This window comes from Nematolebias whitei, chromosome 22 (assembly GCF_014905685.2).
Source record: "Nematolebias whitei isolate Nwh7 chromosome 22, NemWhi1, whole genome shotgun sequence".
NCBI classification, from domain to species: domain Eukaryota; kingdom Metazoa; phylum Chordata; class Actinopteri; order Cyprinodontiformes; family Rivulidae; genus Nematolebias; species Nematolebias whitei.
Window position 1 is genome coordinate 13,835,353 of NC_056519.1, and position 20,077 is coordinate 13,855,429.

At 38.1% G+C, this 20,077-nt stretch overlaps 1 protein-coding gene across 1 annotated transcript in view; it reads left to right on the plus strand.

Annotated features, from left to right (window-relative positions):
- Positions 1-20,077, plus strand: part of cacna2d1a (calcium channel, voltage-dependent, alpha 2/delta subunit 1a) — a gene marked incomplete in the record, with an annotated part of 124,783 nt that overhangs the window by 39,394 nt on the left and 65,312 nt on the right. Inside the window, 3 exon segments of the mRNA XM_037696172.1 lie at positions 5,464-5,523; positions 8,526-8,561; positions 9,038-9,191. Coding sequence (XP_037552100.1) covers positions 5,464-5,523; positions 8,526-8,561; positions 9,038-9,191 — 250 coding nt within the window.

A 20,077-nucleotide genomic window follows, 5' to 3' on the forward strand; every position in this document is an offset into this window, starting at 1 on the left:
ATCTCCCTACAGGCTGAGCAGGATAGATCTGACTAAAGTGCTGCCAGTCACAACAGCAGATGCTTGTGTTTCCTCTGCTCTCCCCTGCCTCCCCACACATCAGTGGGGTGGCAGGTGTGTCTGTGTGTGTTTGTGTGTCCTGGCAGGACGTGATGCTCTAATCAGGTTGCCAGCAGCATGTGTGTGTGTGTTTACACAGCACACTGGTGTGGCGCCTGCAAAATATAAAATCAGAGCACCTGCAAAGTGTTTGAAATCTGCACTAGTGTCTTATTTCAGACAAAAAAAAGATGAAGAGGGAGCCATGTGCTTTGCGTGTGTCTGGGGGGGTCTGAGTCAGTGATTTTATGTGCAGTAATTAATCTTTTTTTTAAATTTATTGTCTTCAAATGCACCCTTCATCCACCCCTTTTAGATATTGTGTCTGGACTTGTAAAGGTGTGTGTAAATTATGACTGCGTCAGGTCATTAGAGACATGTTGATCAGCAGAAAACCACTACTTTCACACTTGTTCTTTTAACAAGACAATAAAGTCAGTGAAACTGGATTATATAAATTTTAAATTTGTGTCAGAATAATTATCTCCAGGAACTACTGGATATATTTTGGTGAAACTTTCTGCAAGGTTTTATTCCATGTATTTCTGCAACTAAACGTTTGTTGTCCATCCAGCTCTGCCACAGCTAATTAACATTGGCCAACACAAAAAATGTCTATAACTCAACCAGATTACAGATTATAAGCTAATATTTCATGTGGTAGTTGTTAAAAGTCATTCACAACACATAATCTGAATGTGACATGAAGTAATCACACATTATATTGTTTTTAATACCAAAACTACAATTCTGACGTTTCTCAACACAACAGTCCATTTTTCTGGCATGCATGGCAGGCGATATGCATTTCTTTATGGTTTGCTGTGCCTGTGAACTTGTTTCAGGCTCATTTTCATTTTATTTTGTAAATGAGACCAAAACATAACAAAAATTTGAAATAAATTATTATAAAATGGCAAACAAAATATCAAAAGGAACTGTTTTCCAATGACAGTTTTTGTGTGTGTGTTAGAGTGAACAGTGTGTCCTGCAGGCAGTCGAGACAATGATGATGTGTAATATGGATACATTTAGTGGGAATGTCCATTTTAGGTCAAACTTCATTTATTATGCCCAAGCAAGTAGTTTTTAACTAAACCGTGAATGTTGTGTGAGAGTAACTCATTACTGAAAACAACTTTTTGTCTTTTTGTCTTTTTAATTATACTAAATGTTAACTTATGAAGCATTTTTATTTTTTATATTTCCTTTTAACTTACTAAAAATTAACTTAAACAACGTCTCAACAACAGTGGAAATGAAGCTGTCCAGCATGCCAGGCATAGATCATGATAATTATTCATTCAGGAACAGAAAGCTGCTGTCATTTGTCACTCTGCTGACATCAGAATCTTTTAAACCAGCTCACCAGTGGGACCCCACTGTGGGACAATGGTTACATAATTGTGATTTGTGTTGTATGTCATGTGTTCATGTGACACTTCCAGGTGTAAACACTGGAAACACTTAAAGGTGTGGCGAGTTCTTGTTTTGAGATTGTGGAATGGGCATAAAAAATGCTAAATTGGAATAAATTGTGACAGCTGTTGCCCTTTGACCTTTAAACCTTTTTGATTGGTTGCTGAGCTTCTCGTTATTGGCTGTGTTCCTCTGTTTGTGTGCTCAGGTGCAGGAAATTTAGGGGCCGTTTACATGGCACTTTCTTTGAGTGAAACCACACTTTTCTCTCTGTGGTTTAACTGTTCATTTACATGACACATATAGTCGTCCCCCTCATTGAATTCAGAGGTTTCCCGACCCACCTCTCAGAGTGGAGGATTTTGGGAGACCGCCTGCTGATAATGTCAGCATTTCCTGCAGAGGTGTTAAAGCACATGCGCACTACAGACGTGTATTTCATGCACGCGCAGACCGACGACATATTTCTATCAACAATAATGGTGGCGAAGTATTCCATACTATTTTCTGTGCTATGACTTGTGGAATATATTTTGAGTCTCATAGTTAATCTACACCAGAATGTAGCTGCTGTGACCGACATCTGTGTTGGGAAGAGTTGCCAGTCGGGTCCAGTTCTAATATCGATATTTATTGAATGAGCCTGTCGAGGCAGGCGGATATTTCCTGTGTCATGCTGGACTATAAACATACTAAATGTGCTAAATAATAGTTTAACAATAATAAACAGTATTTATGTTAGTGGTAGGATATAATGAAGCTATCTGAGCTAAATGAAGTTATCTGGACAGTACGTAATTCAAGTTATGTGATTTAAACGATGCAAAACATGCTGAGTGTTATTAAAGTTGAAAATGAAGACATCAGGTTTAATTTTTATTTATTTATTCAACACCACAAACCGTATGTCACACAAACACTGATAATTAAACTAAAAACTGAAACCACGTTAACCGAACTGTAAACGGCATTAATGAACTGTACCCTTTCTTTCTGTTGTCATCCTGGATACTGACGCAATGTTGTTTATCTGGCTTGTTCAGGCTGTCACTCCTTTTCTTAATGCAGCTTAAAACACTGAATGGACTGGAAAAAAGAACTGAAGGGAATTTTAAATAAATAGTTCATCCAACATCTCTCTCTTCGACGTCCTCCTGCATCACACCTGGGCCGAGGCTCGTTCGGTACGGTTCACCTCTGGTGGGAGGGCAGCTTCTCCTTGCAGGAAAAATAAAAATAAAAACTGAGTTTGCTGTTGTGTAACTGAAGTAAACACAAGCTAACATTATTAAGAATGTTGATTTACATGCTGTAAATCAGCTACTGATTATCACTGGAGTAGAAAGCCCGACATCATCCTCGTTGGTTCTGGTCCACTCAGCGACCAGTGTCGAGCTGTTAGACAAAGCGGTCCCGCTTGGCGACAAATCCATCGACTCGTATCTAAAATCTATCTTTAACTTGTTGTTAAGTTGTTGTTACTGGGCAGTCAGCCCAGAGGAAAGTCCTTACTGAGAGCAGTCCAAGGCAGCGTGCATGTGCATTAGGTGAATGTACAAAATTCACAGCGCCAACTAATAACCCGGCATGAAAACTACAGCAGATTTGTGGGGTGTCCTGCTTTCATGTAAACGCTGAATATGAGCCGTGTCAACGTAGATTTTTTTCCCTTGAATCAACATCTGAAAAAACCTACATTTCCCCCTGCCGTGTCCGAGTAAATGGGGCCAATCTGACAGTTTAACTGTTGACTCAGAGGAGTCAAAAGATTATCAGATCTTATGAAATCCACCTGCAGAGAAATCACTCCAAGATAAACTGACTAATGGTCATATTTAACTTCTTTATCAAATGTGCTCTTTTATTATATGTGCAGATCTGTCCATGTCCTCTCAAGGAGGTTTAAAACGCTCAGCAACCTGTAGACGATTAATTTTGTCGAGTCTGACATCAGACTTCCTCCAATATTTGCCCATCTAGATTAAAAACACACAGCAACATCGCACTAAACCTTTGATTATTTTTTCCTTTGCATCGGTGATGAGCTGACAGGAGACTGACAGCTCATGCAACTTGGTGGCTGCTGGCATCCCTGAGTGCAAAGACACAGTGTGCCCATTCATGTACAGCAAAAAAGACCACCATGACCCCAACTGTCAGCACACATTTCCTTAAAATAAAACACACACGCTTGTGCATGGCGGTTCATCTCAGCCTGCAGTGATCACATATACACACAGACGGATAAATCTTCTTGCTCTTCCACATTAGAGCTGAGGTCCTGTTGTCTGTTAAAGCTATTACTCCCCACCCCATTTAATAAGTCAATTCTCTTGAGTTAACAACTAATATAGCTTTTTGTTTTGTGCTTGGGGAAATGTGTCTTATTTGTAGGCGCCAGTGATTCTAAGTGATGCAACTAAACCAATTACGTAACAGTGATTCAACAATTGGTTTTGTCAACGATGGAAAAGCGAGCGCTGGTGTCAAGTTCAAGGTTTCATATTTAATACGAACTAATAATCCAGCATGTGGCAATATGCCATTTTAACTCTTGCAACTGTCTCGTTTAATTTCAGTGCAAAACAATACATTCTATAATTCTTCCAATCAACCTTCCCTCCTACTCATAAATTAATTTACTCCTTTATTCATTTTTTTTTCCTGTGTGGTTTCTGTGACTTGAAACCCTCAGAGCTTCTCACATCAGCCTGAAAGAGATGGAATTGATATTTCCCCTGGGAAATTAATAGTACAGTGCATTTCTGAACCAGGTAGAGATTAAAAACTGGGCCCATCATAAACCCATTAACCTAGTCATTAGGATCTGGGGAAAGATGGAGTAGGTGGTTGTCTAATTTTAGTGCAACACTGTCACTACTGATCCCAATTCTTGCCTTCAGGCAACACAGAGGAAAGGAAGTATTATTCTTTAAACGTGGGGCTCTTGCACCATCAAAACCTGAGTTTAGATGTCAACACTTTTTCATTGTGTGAATGTTTTTGAAGCATTCACACTATAGTGATCCGTTTTTCTTCCATACGTTTTTCAGCATCTTGTTCCACAGTTTTTGTGCTATTTCAACAAATCATAAATCAAAACGTTCAGCTCAGTCAGGACAATCCTGCTATGACTTTTGGTATTGGTGCAACTTTAGCTTTTTGAAATATTTAGCCTTTTCTGACATTTTTTTCTCATAGAAAATTAATTGAGCTCATTTTCCATCCTTCAAATCTTTAGATCAGTTTACAACCTTTTACTGCTCCTTTCACATTTTGTTCTGCTTCAGCTTCTTTCAGCTTCCTCGTGCACATTAAAACATTTTTTCAGCTACTTGCAGCAGTTTTTTTTAATTGTTTTACTAACTACAACATTTTTGTGCATCTAACTTCTTTCAGCTTATTTCTGTAAGTTTCAGCTATTTCTGCTATTTCAGATATTTAGCTGTTTTTATGCTAATTTTAGCTTTTTCATCTAATTCCACATCTTTTTCTCTCAGTTTAACTTCCTAGTTGGGCATAATTGTGCTCTCTTCACTTCTTTCTGGTAATTTAAGCTTATTTCTGCTTTTTTAGCTACTCTTCAACTATTTATTGCCATTCTCTGCCTTTTTTTTTTAGCTAAATTTTAAATTTTTGTGCTAATTTCCTTCAGCAAATAAGTGTTCTTTCTGCTTTCTTCATCCAACTTTGGCTTGTTGTTCGATTTCAGCTACATTTCAGCATGTTTTTAGCTAATTTCAACTGTTTTTTAGTAAATTCTTCAGCAGTAAGCGTTCGCACTGCAATTTCGCAGGAAATTCATTTTCTCTAGTTATTTTTAGGACCATCTTGTACAAACATGAAGAGTTTATACATTTTACAAACTAATCAAAGCCATTGGACAAATAAGTTTTTATGAGAAGGCTCAAAGTGGACTGAATGTTCTTCTTTTATTTCATGTAGAGGCTGGCGACAGAAGCAGAAAACTTTCAAAAGCAACATGAGTGGACAGTCAACAGTGAGGTGAGTGGCTACAACCCAGTCTGAAACATTAACGTGAGCTGTGTCGTGCACAGATCACCATTCAATCAGAAGGAAGTGTTATTAACTGTTCGTTAGCACCACGGTAATTAGAAACCTCATTACAGTGACAACCCTGAGATACAAATGCAATTACAGTATATCTGAGCAACAAGCTGCAAAACAGTTATGGTCATGATGAACACACTTCCTCTCCATTCATTTGAATATTAACAATCCATTAAATGAGGGCTCACGGCTGATAAAATGAACTTATTAAATAATTTGATCACATTCAATCAGTGGTTTTAATAGATTTTTATGCACTGATGCTGTTCAGCTTTTCCTGTTTTAAATGCAAAATGTCTTTTTTTCCCTGCAGCTTTTTAACAAATGACTAATACCTGATCGAAATTCAACTTTCCATTTTAATCCAAGTAGTTTTAATGTATCCCCAGAGCTGTTTCCTTGTACTGTAATCACTAAATGTTTCTGTATGATTTAAAGTCATGCATTTTTCTTTATGCTGAAAAGCAAAATGAAAAACTAAATCTCTGGGGGTGGATTGGTTTATTCACCAAGTTTGCTTGTTTAGCAAATGTTGTACAATTTTTCTTCATATAAATCAGGATTTCATCATGTTTTTAAACACAAATATTTGGTAAGAAATACAACAAATTTAATTTTAATAACAAATAACTTAGATAAAACTTTTTAGAATATTCTGTAGATGTTTGATTTTGATTTGATTGATTTTTATTGTCAATTCTGCATATGTACAGGACATACATAGAAATTGAAATTGCGTTACACTCCTACTCAAATTGCAGCAAACAACAACATTAGCAAAAATAAACTAACACAACTAGTTATATAAAAAAATATAAAAAAATATAAAAGTGAACAGCAGCAGGACCTCTGATGCAACGTGCTCAATAGTGACTAACAGGAGACAAAGGGACGCTGACTGAAGACAATAACATGATGAGAGGTAGATAATGGATGTGCAAGGCCAGAGTAAACAATAGTGCAATATAAAGTATAAACCTGAGAAACTTAGTAAAGTGAAGGTGTGCATACCGGTTCTATATAGAGTCACAGTTATGTACTGATGAGGTGATTAAGTGGAAATGACAATACCAGAATTACCAGAATAAAGAATAAACAGGACGAGTTGATCATAACAGTAGTGCAAAATATAATGCAATAAACAGTAGAGTGAGCTTGTAGGCTGTTAAAGTCATGTTGATCAGTTTGTTTAGTGTATCACGGGAACATTTATTTTAATTTATCTAAAAAATATAGTTCTTGACTCATGTTGCACACGCTGTATGTATGGTGCTGTAAAAAGTGTCCACACACTTGTAGATTTTTTAGTTTTTGATTTTTTTGTCATTCTTGTTTCAGATCATCCAACAAATCTGTTAACATTGTCTTCACCTGATTCTTCCTTTTTGGGTATCAAAGAAATCATCATAATAAATAAAACTTGAGTTAATTAAAAAAATATGCAATTTTAATTTTTTAAGGGAAAAAAACTATCCAAACCAACATGGCTCTATGTAAAAAAAGAATAAATAAATAAATTGTTGCCCTTAAATCTGTGACTGCAGCACTAACAACTACACACTTAAACACTTCTGTTTCATTTAGACACAGTTTCAACTCAAAATAAACAAAAAATTCAACAAAATACTCAGAATATCAGTATGATTTTTGAATTTTATGCACATTGGGTGTTCTGCACACAGCCTCCACAGAGGTGTATGATAGTCTGACATTAGTGTTACCATCACCTCTGCAGATTGTTGTCTATTCATTCAACCTTTATTTATACAGGTTAGTCCCATTGAGCCTCGGGGACTCGTTTACAAGAGAGACCTGGATATAACACGACAGTATCAGATGCTACATGTTGAAAAACAGTATGCTGATGAACTTAGCTTGACAAAGTAATGACTCAGTCTCCTGTTATTAGCTCTTTTACATGTAAATTGCTGTAAATCAGAAAGCAGATGCTAGTGTTTAACTCAGTGTGTTCAGCTAAATAACTTGTGATGTAATTAAACCCCCTTCAGGGCAACATAACAGTAGCAGTGGCAGGAGCACTTGCTCTGTGACTGTACAGTTGGGAGACAGGTGGTGGGAGTCAATGAAGCGGCTCTGAGGCTCCGGGCCATCAAAACATCAACAGCAAAGCTAGCTCGTTAGTGCCCGGCTAGCATGTGTGCTGACAGCAAGCCCACAGCGGTGCAACCAGTACGATCTCTTCATTAAATCTCAGTGTGGAGCTTAAAGAGTTGAAATTAAATCTATTGAAATACAGAATCAGGTCCTCTTTGCTCATTTGCGTTTTTAACTGGATACAAGTCTGTTTTAATGTTAATCTGCTCTGTGGTCTCTTTGGTCTCATAAAATAATTTATTTCATGCTTTAAGAAGTGCTTTCATCCTCATACTATCAGATTTTTTTTAAATTTAACTTGTGGATTGTGCACAGTTTTTTTTTTGTCATCAATCATCGTTATGTGCACTAGATTTATATTTAGTTTATTTCTTATTTGAATTGTTTTCATTTACTTATACACCACAATATTTATACTTGCACCTAATTGGCTAAAAATGATTAAGGATCATGTCTGGACTAAAGATTAACAAAAATAGTCTTTAATCATGATGACAGGATAAATGTAAAAATGTAATGACAAAAAAAATAGAAGGCTGTGGTCCCATTTCTGAACCTATTTGTTCATGTTTTATTATTTATATTACAAGTTATATGATAGACCTTTGGTAATGAATGATGCATTTTTAGTTGTTTTTATCAAAGACTACTTGTCAAAAATGTTAAATCAAAAACATTGAAAAAATATTTAGTTTGACAGCTACTATTTAATCTTGTCAGACTTTAAAATCATTGCAAAACTTTGTTTTTCCTGCTCTTTCTTCTCAAAATAAAATATTTATCGTTCATGTCGTTTTGTTTCTTTTTTGATCTCTTCGCAGGCTAACAAACTACTTTACTACAATGCCAAAGATGGTGTAAGTACATCCTAATTAACTTAATAAGATGCAGGTATGCAAAAGACTGGTAAATTTGCCCACTTGTTCTTTGGACAGGTGTGGTTGTTACTTAAAATAAAGCTAAATGCTTAAAGTAAAGCTAAATGTCTGCTCTAATAAATCTAAATTGTCATCTTGTTAATTTCACTTTCACACTGGGGGGGGGGGGGGGAGATCACCCAGTCAATGTCACACTAAATTTTACAGACACACCCTCAACCTATTGAGTTTTACTGTCTAGATACTTGCATTTTTAGTTTGCTTCACATTCTGCCAAAGTTAACATTTTATTGCCTTTTCACAGTTGAATCTGTCAAAACAAACGTCTGTACTGTATCCTACATTCACTAATGCACGAACTGCAAAACTCCACACGTGCTGGAAATGACCCAAATGATTTCTGAGGGGATTTTGATCAGTTTAACTTATGGTGTTGTTTGGTCCCTTTCACTCAGATAAATAGGACAGCACTAGAAATAGAGCAAGAAGAAGAAGAGGAGAAAAGGAACCGGTTCATTCCGGAGGATTTTGAAATAGACCCAGACTTCAAACGGCATGTTACCTACAACACCACCGCCGTCCATATCCCTACTGACATATATGAAGGCTGTAAGTACGCACGCACACACATACTTTTCTCCTTGTAAATCCTTTTTTAGTATAGGATGTTTCCCAAACACAATCTTTACCCTACAATAAATATTCTCACGATCACAACATTGTTTCAGTCCTGTATAATTGCTTTCATTGATTATAAACAGTAATGATTAGGAGAGAGGGGGACCATAGAGTGTGTTACTACAGGTGGATCACGCTCTTAAGCCTCCCTGGTAAGGTCTATTCAGGGGTTCTGGAGAGGAGGGTCTGTCGGATAATCGAACCTCGGATTCAGGAGGAGCAGTGCGGTTTTCGTCCTGGTCGTGGAACACTGGACCAGCTCTACACTCTCAGCAGGGTCCTGGAGGGTGCGTGGGAGTTTGCCCAACCAGTCTACATGTGCTTTGTGGACTTGGAGAAGGCATTCGACCACGTCCCTCGGGGAGCCCTGTGGGGGGTACTCCGGGAGTATGGGGTACCGGGCCCTTTGATATGTGCTATTAGGTCCCTGTACGACCGGTGTCAGAGCTTGGTTCACATTGCCGGAAGTAAGTCGGGCTCGTTCCCAGTGAGAGTTGGACTCCGTCAAGGTTGTGCTTTGTCACCGATTCTGTTCATAACTTTTATTTCAAGGTGTTGAGGGGATCCGTTTTGGTGGCCTTAGGATCGCTTCTCTGTTTTTTTGCAGATGATGTGGTCCTATTGGCTTCATGAAGTCATGATCTACAGCTTTTGCTGGAGCGGTTCGCAGCAGAGTGTGACGCGGCCGGGATGAGGATCAGTTCCTCCAAATCCGAGGCCATGGTCTTGAGCCAGAAAAGGGTAGAGTGTCCTCTCCGGGTCAGGGAGGAGGTCCTGCCCCAGGTGGAGGAGTTCAAGTATCTCGGGGTCTTGTTCACAAATGAGGAAAAATGGAGCGTGAGATCGATAGGCGGATAGGTGCAGCGTCGGCAGTGAAGCGGGCGCTGTACAGGTCTGTTGTGGTGAAGAGAGAGCTGAGTCAAAAGGTGAAGCTCTCAATTTACCGGTCGATCTACGTTCCTACCCTCATCTATGGTCATGAGCTTTGGGTTGTGACCGAAAGAACGAGATCACGGATGCAGGTGGCCAAAATGAGTTTTCTCCGCAGGGTGCCTGGACTCTCCCTTAGAGATAGGGTGAGAAGCTCGATCATCCGGGAGGTACTCAGAGTAGAGCTGCTGCTTCTCCATGTCGAGAGGAGCCAGTTGAGGTGGCTCGGGCATCTGGTTAGGATGCCTCCTGGACACCTCCCTGGTGAGGTGTTCTGGACACGTCACACTGGGAGGAGACCCATAGGAAGACCCAGGACACGCTGGAGGGACTATGTTTCTCAGCTGGCCTGGGAACGTCTCGGGATTCCCCCGGAGGAGCTGGTCCAAGTGGCTGGGGAGAGGGAAGTCTGGGCCTCCCTACTTAAGCTGCTACCCCCGCGACCCGACCCCGGATAAGTGGAAGAAAATGGATGGATGGATGGATGGATGGATGATTAGGAGAGAGGTCAGGACATGAAAGATGCTTAAGGGATGTTGTCAGAAGTTGAATGCAACACAAAATATGATTTAGTCCTAAAGGTCACTCATGTGAGATAGTCCAGAATATGTAAATATGTACTATTCAGACAAAAAGTTGATTTAAAAAATAAAAGATATATCATAGTGTTGGGTGATGTATGATATTGTGGTCAATGTAGGGTTTGGACCCAGATTCAGGCAGACATGACGAGCTCCAGTAATAAAAAACTTGTTTATTAAATAAACAAAAACAAAACGCTGACGTGGCAGCAACAACTTATATTAAAAAAAACAGGGAGTACAAGAGGGAGGACTGAGACATCTGGCAGGTAGCTAAGACAATGATCCGCTGTCGGGGCGGAGATCAGAAATGGTTAATATAGAACAGGGTGTGAGTGACAAGTGACAGCACCTGGGTGATTCATCATGGGTAACGGGTGTGAGCGGTAAGCTGTTTTAATAACTGGTGAGGCTGACTGAGGATGAAAATGAGATCTGGCAACCAAAACACAAGGGACAGAAGAATAAAACATAAACCACGAGAAATTAAACTAAAAGATAAACTACTAAATTACAGAAAAACACAGACTATGACAATACAAGATGATATATCCTCCAGTAACACCATAGGAAGGCTAAATCCATAGCATACTGTACATTTGTGTCTGTTTGTTTAAAAGTCATGAGTCAAAGCTTTTTTTTTTGTTATTATTAGCTCCTTAAAGAAACCAATCTTGGAATGGACTAACCTCTGTCGGGATCAAACAGGAAATGTCAGTTTAACTTTAGTAAGAATAACAACCTTCCATGATGTAGTTCTCAGCCTTTAAGCACTGTCTGCATTGTAGACAGCTCTACAAGAAGCCATTCTCATCTATAAATAGTCAAAACTCCAACTATCAAGTGGTCAGCCCTCTTTGCTCTGCTCCCCAGCTGCTCTTTTCCTTCATGTGGACTCTGGCAACTTTACTTGGCAGTTTCACAGCTCGTTAGGACTTCCAGCATTGATTTCTGGAGACGAGCTGTGTGTTGTTGTGGTCTGTTTGTCTCACACTTGAATTTCTCTTGCATACATAGAATGTTGATCACTCTGATGGTCACATCTTGTGACCCATTGTTGAATTAAATTTTTTCCACCAGTCATGTAACCCATTTTGTTGAATGGTTGTCTTTTGTCAATTGGTGCACCCATGTTTAACACAGTAATATCTCTTCCATTGGCTAGTTCTACGCATCCACCATATTTTTCAGCCTATAAGGCGCATTAAGTGAAACTAAAACATTTTGACAGGTTTTTGAGCGTCGTGTAGCACATAAAATCGGTTTGAGGTCAGTAAGCACAACCAGAATTAATACATAAAGTGCACCGGATTATAAGGTACGGCAGAGCTTTAGGGCCATGCTAAGAAAAAAAAGACATAAAATTACGAGAATAAAGTCGTAGAATTACGGGAATGAAGTTGTACAAGACTTTTTTTTCTACGAGTCGGATCCACAACGCGACCTGTCAATCAAACCAGTGGGCAGGTCAGCAAATGACCAATCCGAAGCTAAATGCTTCCTCACCCAGTGAGTCGCTGGGTCTCTTCAGCCTCTTCTGGCATATTTATTGAAGACCTCTAACAGCACTGCATGTACACAGTTTCGCTCTCTGAGCACCGTTTTCAAACGGAAACAAAAATGAAAGTCACGACATAATGACGTCACTTTATGCATCCCAGAAGCAGCATACAAAAACACAACAGTACGTGGCAGTATTGGGACACGTTTTGAGTTAGAGCGTCAATAACAATAAAGTTTAACAAGCATTTTTCATTTTACCACAGTTAAAATGCAGTAAACCCTGATTTATTGTGTTGGAGTTCAGATAATATTACGACTCATTTAACTTCAGATTGATCATTTGCTGACACGCTCACTGGATTGTTTGACAAGTCGTGTCATGGATCAGACTCTCAGACTTTTACAACTTTATTCTTGTAATATTAAGCCTTTATTCGACTTTATTTTCGTAATTTTATGACTTTTAAATTTTTTTCTTAGCGCGGCAATGTAATTTTTAAGTGCACTTTATAATCCAAAAAATACAGTATGTAAAAGCGTATAGATCAACTGATCCAAAGAATCTGATGAGCCTGTTTTTCATTTGTCGTCAAACCACACCTCCATCTTTTTTTATTAGGTTTGACTCAGAGTAACAGAGTCTAATATACAAAGAATAATATCACATTACTACATATTAGCATAGTTTTACATATTGGCACGTTAATATAACCTGTTATAACCGTGGCCTTGAAACTTTTTATTGAATAAAATCAGACTGCAATGGTAAAACAATAGGCATTTACAGACAAGTAATGGGAAACCACACAAATGCTTTGGTGCATAATCCCTTTCAATTAGAGATTCCAGGTTGTAGATTTTGCCCCCTAATTTAGGAATAGGTTGGTTTAAGAAGATTAGTGAACGTTTTGTAAAATTGTCTAATTTATTATTATTATTTCAAAGCTTTTTGATAAAAGGAAATTTGTGTAAATGCAGGAGTGAGAGTATCAGTCAAATAATTCAATTCAGTTTTAACTCAGTCAGTTCATGACAAAAGTCCTCTTGGTGCATTTGGAAATAAAACAAGAAATTTATGCAATTAATTTTCAGTTGCATGTAATCTAAGTTCAAAACAATCCGATTCTAATTCAAACTAAATCACAATTTAATTATAATATAGTACAATTAGATCAGTTAGTGTATAAGGTGTCAATTAAAATGTGTCTAAAGAAATCAATAGGAATATTAATAATGAAGTAATACTGCCAACAATAATTAAAAAAAAGCATTAATGAACCTGCACTCATAAATGTAACGTGTTGTAGTGCAGGTTCAAAACAGCCACCAAGACGAGCGCAGTCCAAACAATTTTACATCAGCTTATCTTTATCTTCTAAGAATTTAGTTGATAAATCTCCTGCAGAGAGCTTGGTGTAATCTGCTTTAGCCATGCTACCTCCTCAACAAGCCAAACCCACCTGAACTCCAGCTCTTACTTTTCAGGCGGTGCTTATGTTTGCAGGACAGAACTAGTCAAGCACGATATAAACAAGTGGTTTTAGAGATCAAAATGTGAGCTGATTTGATATTTCCTCACATGTAGACTCTCCTTCATTAGGCGATCTAAAAAAAAGTAACAAATCTTCCTTGGGAGAGCTGAACAGAACAGTGTGGGAGTGGCAGCCATATCCTTGGGGTTATTAGTGTGTTATTCTAGGACACTGAGTAGAATGCAAGGACGCTCTGAGAAACAGTTAGGGTGTGAGAATGTCTGAGGATACACCACACACACACTCTGAACAAGCCGTGCCCTTCCTTTGGGAACCCGTTTTTGGTGTATACAGATGTGCAGTAAGTTTAGGAAGGAGACACTGGAACATCCTTTAACAATAAAGAGAACATGCAGGTGAAGCCTTTGAGACCAGTGGATTATGTTAATGTTAGACATTGCAACATCTGCACAGACTAGAAGCCTTTTAAAGACACATCAGAGCAGAGACGCCGTTTTATTATTAGATGTATGTTAAATTGCTCTGCCTTATTTAGTGCTTATTGGCAGGGATTGAGCATTCATTATTTTTAGTCATGAGTCTTCAGTGGCTCTGCTGCAGTGAACTTAGTCACATGACTTTAACGTCCTTATACAGCGAGTCACTCCCTATGAACCGAACTATAAATGTGCAGTGACAGGCCTCAGAGGCCTCTGACTGTGCAGACATTTTGTCATTGCCAAATGGCCAAATGCACTTGGATATTTTTACAAGTAGCAGTTATAATGATGAGAGGATGAGAGGGGGCTTGGATGGGACGAAGCAGCAGAAGAGGGTTCTTTGTATAATTCAATCATCCTTTTTTACTCTAAGTAGACTACTGGCAGCACAGCTCGGGGAAGATTTTTACTTTTTACAAGCTTACAAAGAGATTGAGGTTCTTTTTTAATATTTGATTTGTACTCATTATGTTTTCAATTAGTGAGATTGGTTTTGGCTCTAGTTTATTTAATCAAACGGTTAAAATTCAGCTAATACATATTTGAGGCTGATTTATCTGTCACTATTTAACAAAAGTCACAATTAAAGTCGATAAATTTTCTAGTAAAAGAAGCCTACTTTTAACAGAAAGTGTAAAGTTGCCAAAGAAGCAGTACACTTTTACAAACTGTTGCCTGTGACAGGGCACTCACACACTGATGATAAAAACTGTGGAATCCACTGATAGTCTTCATTTCCTTTTTTGCCTTTTTATAGCACAAACAGTTGTGGACAATCAGTTTGTACAGCCACCCTAATTACACCATTTTCATTTTGTTGTTGTTGCTTTTTTAAGGTTTCTGAACCTCCAAGGACGTTCTGCCTTTTAGCCAATCTTTTATGTTTTAATTAGCAACTGTAACAGGAAAACACAACCATTTAAAGAAAATTAGTCTTTGAAAAATAAGAAATTATATTTAGTCAACAAACAAAATGCTAGAAAAAGAGTTATAATTATAATTAACAATCTCAGAACCAGAAAAAAACCAATAGCAGTGGTTGCAGGGTGGCTGAATTGTTCATTGACGAGTTAGATTGTTCACAATAATTGCCGTAAGAATTTCAAGAAGATAACATGTGGCTCTCACTTAGTGCAGTGACCTTTAAATGACCTGCTGTCCTTATAATAACTTCTTTTGACATCTTGTGTGGTTTATAATGAAAAGGACTTGGAAAGCTAACCAGTGTGTTGCTGTGGGGTCATTAAGTTCAGGTGGAGCATCAGTTAGCACAAAGATGACTAAAAACCACCATCATCAGAGACTGGAAGTGACAAAATGAAGCTTTGACTCTTACTTGAAATTATTACTAGTCAAGTTCATTTTAAAGTTCGTCTCTTTGACTTTTCATTTTGGTTGGCCAGGTAGTTTTTTATTGTATGAATGTTTTTGTAGCAGTCACACTATTGTGACCCATTTTTCTTCCGTACGTTTTTCGGCCTCCCGCAATTTTCAAGCTATTTCCACAAATCATATATCAAAACGTTCAGCTCCTTCAGGAGAAGGGTGTTATAACTTTTGGTATTGGTGCAACTTTAGCTTTTTTGAAATATTTAGCCTTTTCTGCCATTTTTTTTCTCATAGGAAATTAATTGATCTCATTTTATATCCTTCATATCTCAATCTTTTATTGCTCCTTTCACATTTTGTTCTGGTTCAGCTTCTTTCAGCTTTCTTCTGCAAATTTAAACGTTTTTTCAGCAGTTTTTTTTAGCTGTTTTGTGCTCCTTTCAGATTCTTTCTGCTGCAACATTTTTATGCTTCTAACTTCTTTCTGATAATTTCAGCTTTTGTGCTTCTTGCAGCTTATTTCTGCAAGTTTCAGCATTTTCTACTATTTCAGCTACAATTTAGCTGTTTTTATGCTAATTTAAACATTTTCAGCTAATTCCACATTTTTTGCACTCATTTCAACTTTTTTCAGCCTAATTCAGTTCAAAAAAGTGCTCTCACCACTTCTTGTATTTTCAGCTTCTTTCATCTTTTGAGCTACTTTTCAGTTGTTGTTGCTTGTTTTGTTTTTTTGTTTGTTTTTTGCTAATTCAGCTTTTTCAGATAATTTCCACTTTTTTGTACTCATTTCTGCTCTTTTCAACAAACATGTTCTTTCTGCTATCTTCGGCTAATTTAAGCTCATTCTACTTTTCAGCTACTTTTTTAAGCATTTTTAGCTAATTCCAGCTGTTTTCAGACAAATTCAAGTTTTTCATAGTAATTTCTGCTACTTTCAACCTAATTGACTTGTTTCTGCTAATTTCAGCGTGTTCTGCTCCTTTCAACTTTTTTTTTGCTAGTTTCAGCTTTTTTGGCTATTTTGTGCCAAATTTAGCTTTTTCAGCTAATTCAAAATTTTGAAGCTCATTTCAGCTCCTTCCACTTATTTCTGGTAGTTTAAGCTTCTTTCTGACTTTTCAGCTAGTTTTCATCTATTTTTTGCTAAGGTCAGCCCTTTTTTTAAGCTAATTTCCTTATTTATGTGCTTATTTCTGCTTATTTAAACCTAATTCAACAAATGTTCTTTCTGGTTTCTTCTGCTAACTTGCTTGTTCTTCCATTTCAACTACAATTCAGCATGTTGTAAGCTAATTTCAGCTGTTTTTCCAGCAATTTCTTCAGTAATAAACATTCACACTGCATTTTCACAAGAAATGCAATTTCTCTAGTTTTATTTTATGTTTTGGCCAACCTAAGCAAGATAGCATTTTTATTTTTCCCTCTATTTATTTATCTTGTCAGTCATTGCATAATAATGTATTGTCACCCAGGATGCTAGGAGTCAAGGAGGAAAATTAGCTTCTAACTTAGTTTTAAAGTTCACATTAACATTTTTCAGGCTGGATTTTTTTAAATCTTAAGATACAATTAAAAAGTAGGTTATTTTTGCAACTACTTTAGTTGTGCAAACTTCTGTCTAATTTCCCATTGGCTGTTGTAATGCACTTCATGCAAATTTGAGTCAAGGCTTCCTGTCATCTCAGCTGGTTTAAAACTCTGCATGTGTTTTTTTTTTATTATTATTGACGCAAAATGATGTTATTGAGAAGTTTGCTGAAGGGCGAAAAATTACAATTATTTTACCTATTTGTGCGTTCATCTGTCTATATTTGCCAAAACGTGTCTGAACAATATGCTGAATCAGGTCCCTAGACAGATTCTTCTTTATTGAATTATTTTGATTTTTGTCCAAACACCAGATTAACCTTTGCAGCTAACCTTATTCAAGATGGATACCGTAGCCATCTGACCATAAAAATAAAATAAAACACAAGCATGACTATAATTCAATCAGTCTTTCAGATACTGACCTAAAAGACAACGTGCCTGCTACCTTCAAGATATGAATTGTATTTTCCTGCAGAGAACCCATTTGTTGATTATTATGGTGTTTAATTGATGGCCTCTTGACTTGAACATATTGTGCACACATCTGTGCTAACAGTTCACCCTCCTCCAGCTCAGAAGCTGCTGGGGTTTGGATGCTGGTCAGTTTGGTGCAGTTGTGAAGCTGCACTCATGTTACTCTCACTTACACTCTAAAAAGACTAGCTGCCATGCCGCTGTCTCTCCGGCTGACCAGCACAGACTGCGTCGCCATGGCGATATGTATCTGGGTGTCTGTGTATATTTATGATTAGAAGGAGGCACATGGACTTAGACACGCCCTGGCGCTGTATCGTGTCACACGAAGGGGGGATTGTAACTTGATTAGGAGACTTTGTCTAGACAAGGCTGGCGTCCTTGTGGCTTTTTGAGATGCTGAAGGAGAGCCATCTTGTCTTGTTCCTACTTTCTCTTCACTTTGTTTGCTCATTTCATTTCCCCACAATTTGCACTTTCTTTCCCTTTTTTTTCCTTTCATCCACCCTCAGTCAATCCATCTCATTTTCTTTTCTTTCCTTCACCTTATTAAGCATATTAAAAACGTGGTTTGTGGAGACAAATGTGCTACTGTTGTTCTCCCCCGCATGATGGGAATCTATTCTCCCTGCTGATCCAGTGTGGGTGGTCAGACTGGGAGTCAGATGAATCAGTTTGTCTGAATACGTGAATGTGTTCAAGGCACAGAGGGCGCAAAGAACACTTGGGGTGTGAGAGTTGTCTCATGCGTGTCTCATCACATGCACCTTTTGCACTGTACATAGATCTGCTGGCTGCATATGCACGTCTTCTTGCTCATTAGGCAGACGGTCGTGGATGAGATGAGATGAAAGAGGAGTGCTGTGGCCTTGGCAGGAGATCGGAGGCTCGTCTGATGCCCGTTTGAATCAACGCTGTGTGGCACCTGTCAGCCTGAGACATGCACGCACCGTGATGTGCTGAGATACTGTGACACCGTGTGTGTGTGTGTGTGCGTGTTTGTGTCACAGTGACGATCCTTTTGGCAAATCTCAAAACAGATAAATAGATTTTCCTTTTGAGCTCTTGTGCTGTTTTATACACATCCCATTTCATTTACAGAGCTGGCAACCAAACACTGAAGTGCACTTATCTACATCTTTGTCTTCCTGTCCTTCGTTCCTCATTCTCATCTCGCTGTCATTACGTCTGTGACTTGTCCTTGCTGGACTTGCTGCAGTTGGACGCCTTCCCATGACATTCTAATTAGCTAAATAGAATTCACATTTAGATTGAACGAGGTTTCCAGACTGTTTAATTCTTTTAATCCCTTTTAACCTTTTCCATAAATTGTCAAAGAAAAGAAGGAGACACTTACGGTCGGGAGCCTTTTTTGTGACTACAAGATCCATCTCATGCTACAATTAAGGACTTGGCTTTCCTTGAATAAACACATATCGCTCACCGCCTTTTAGAGCCAGAGTTTTAAAATGGTGATCATTTTACGCTGAGAAATTGAAGAGTTGTAAATGGTCAAACTTTAAAAACTGCAGTATGCCCACTTTCCTGAGATCTAGACATCTCATCCTCCCATCCAGATGTCATTTGTATAGGAAAAACATGTTGTAAAACCTGTACTTTTCTGAAATGATGCTGCCTTTCTAGATGTGTAAGCTGCTCAAGGCCATAGGCATTAACGCACCCCCATACCAGAGAGGCAAGCAAGACCTGTGCGCTGTTAACAGACTGGATAGCCCAACTCCTCTTTAATATGCAGAACAATGTGTCAAGGGAATTTCGATAAAGGTTTATGGATGTTTGTCATAGGGATGCACAATATTATCGGCATGGTATCGGTATCAGCCGATATTAGCAATATAGTTAAATATCGGATATAAGCCATTCTATCAAAATAACTCACAGATATATAAGGTGCTATATACAGTATATACACACACACATAAATATACATATATATATATATTTGACATTAAACATAATCCAAGTTGAAGTGTTAAATAATTTTTCAACCCCCTTTTTGGCATCTACATTTGATAGCAGGCCAAATTGACAAAAAAAACAAAAACATAAAGAATAATGTAGTTAATTCCACAGCAGAGAAAGCTATGTAGTCTCTGTAAGTAGGTCTAGGGAAAAAAATGGTATCGGTTATCGGCCAAATAAGTTTGAACGTATTGGCATATCGGCTATCGGCCAAAAATTAAATATTGTGCATCCCTAGTTTGTCACTGTTAATTGTGTGTGTGAGGTCAGAGAGTTCTTTGTTTTCTGTGTCAGAGAACAACCTGCAGGTGCCTGAAGCATCCGAGTCTAAGAGGCGAGGTCATCATGCTGATAAGGTTTATAAAAACACTTCCTGCTTCACTGTCCGGTGCAGATTCTCACTGACGAGACTCTAAGCATGTAACTTTGTACATCTGTGAAAGCCTGTTTTC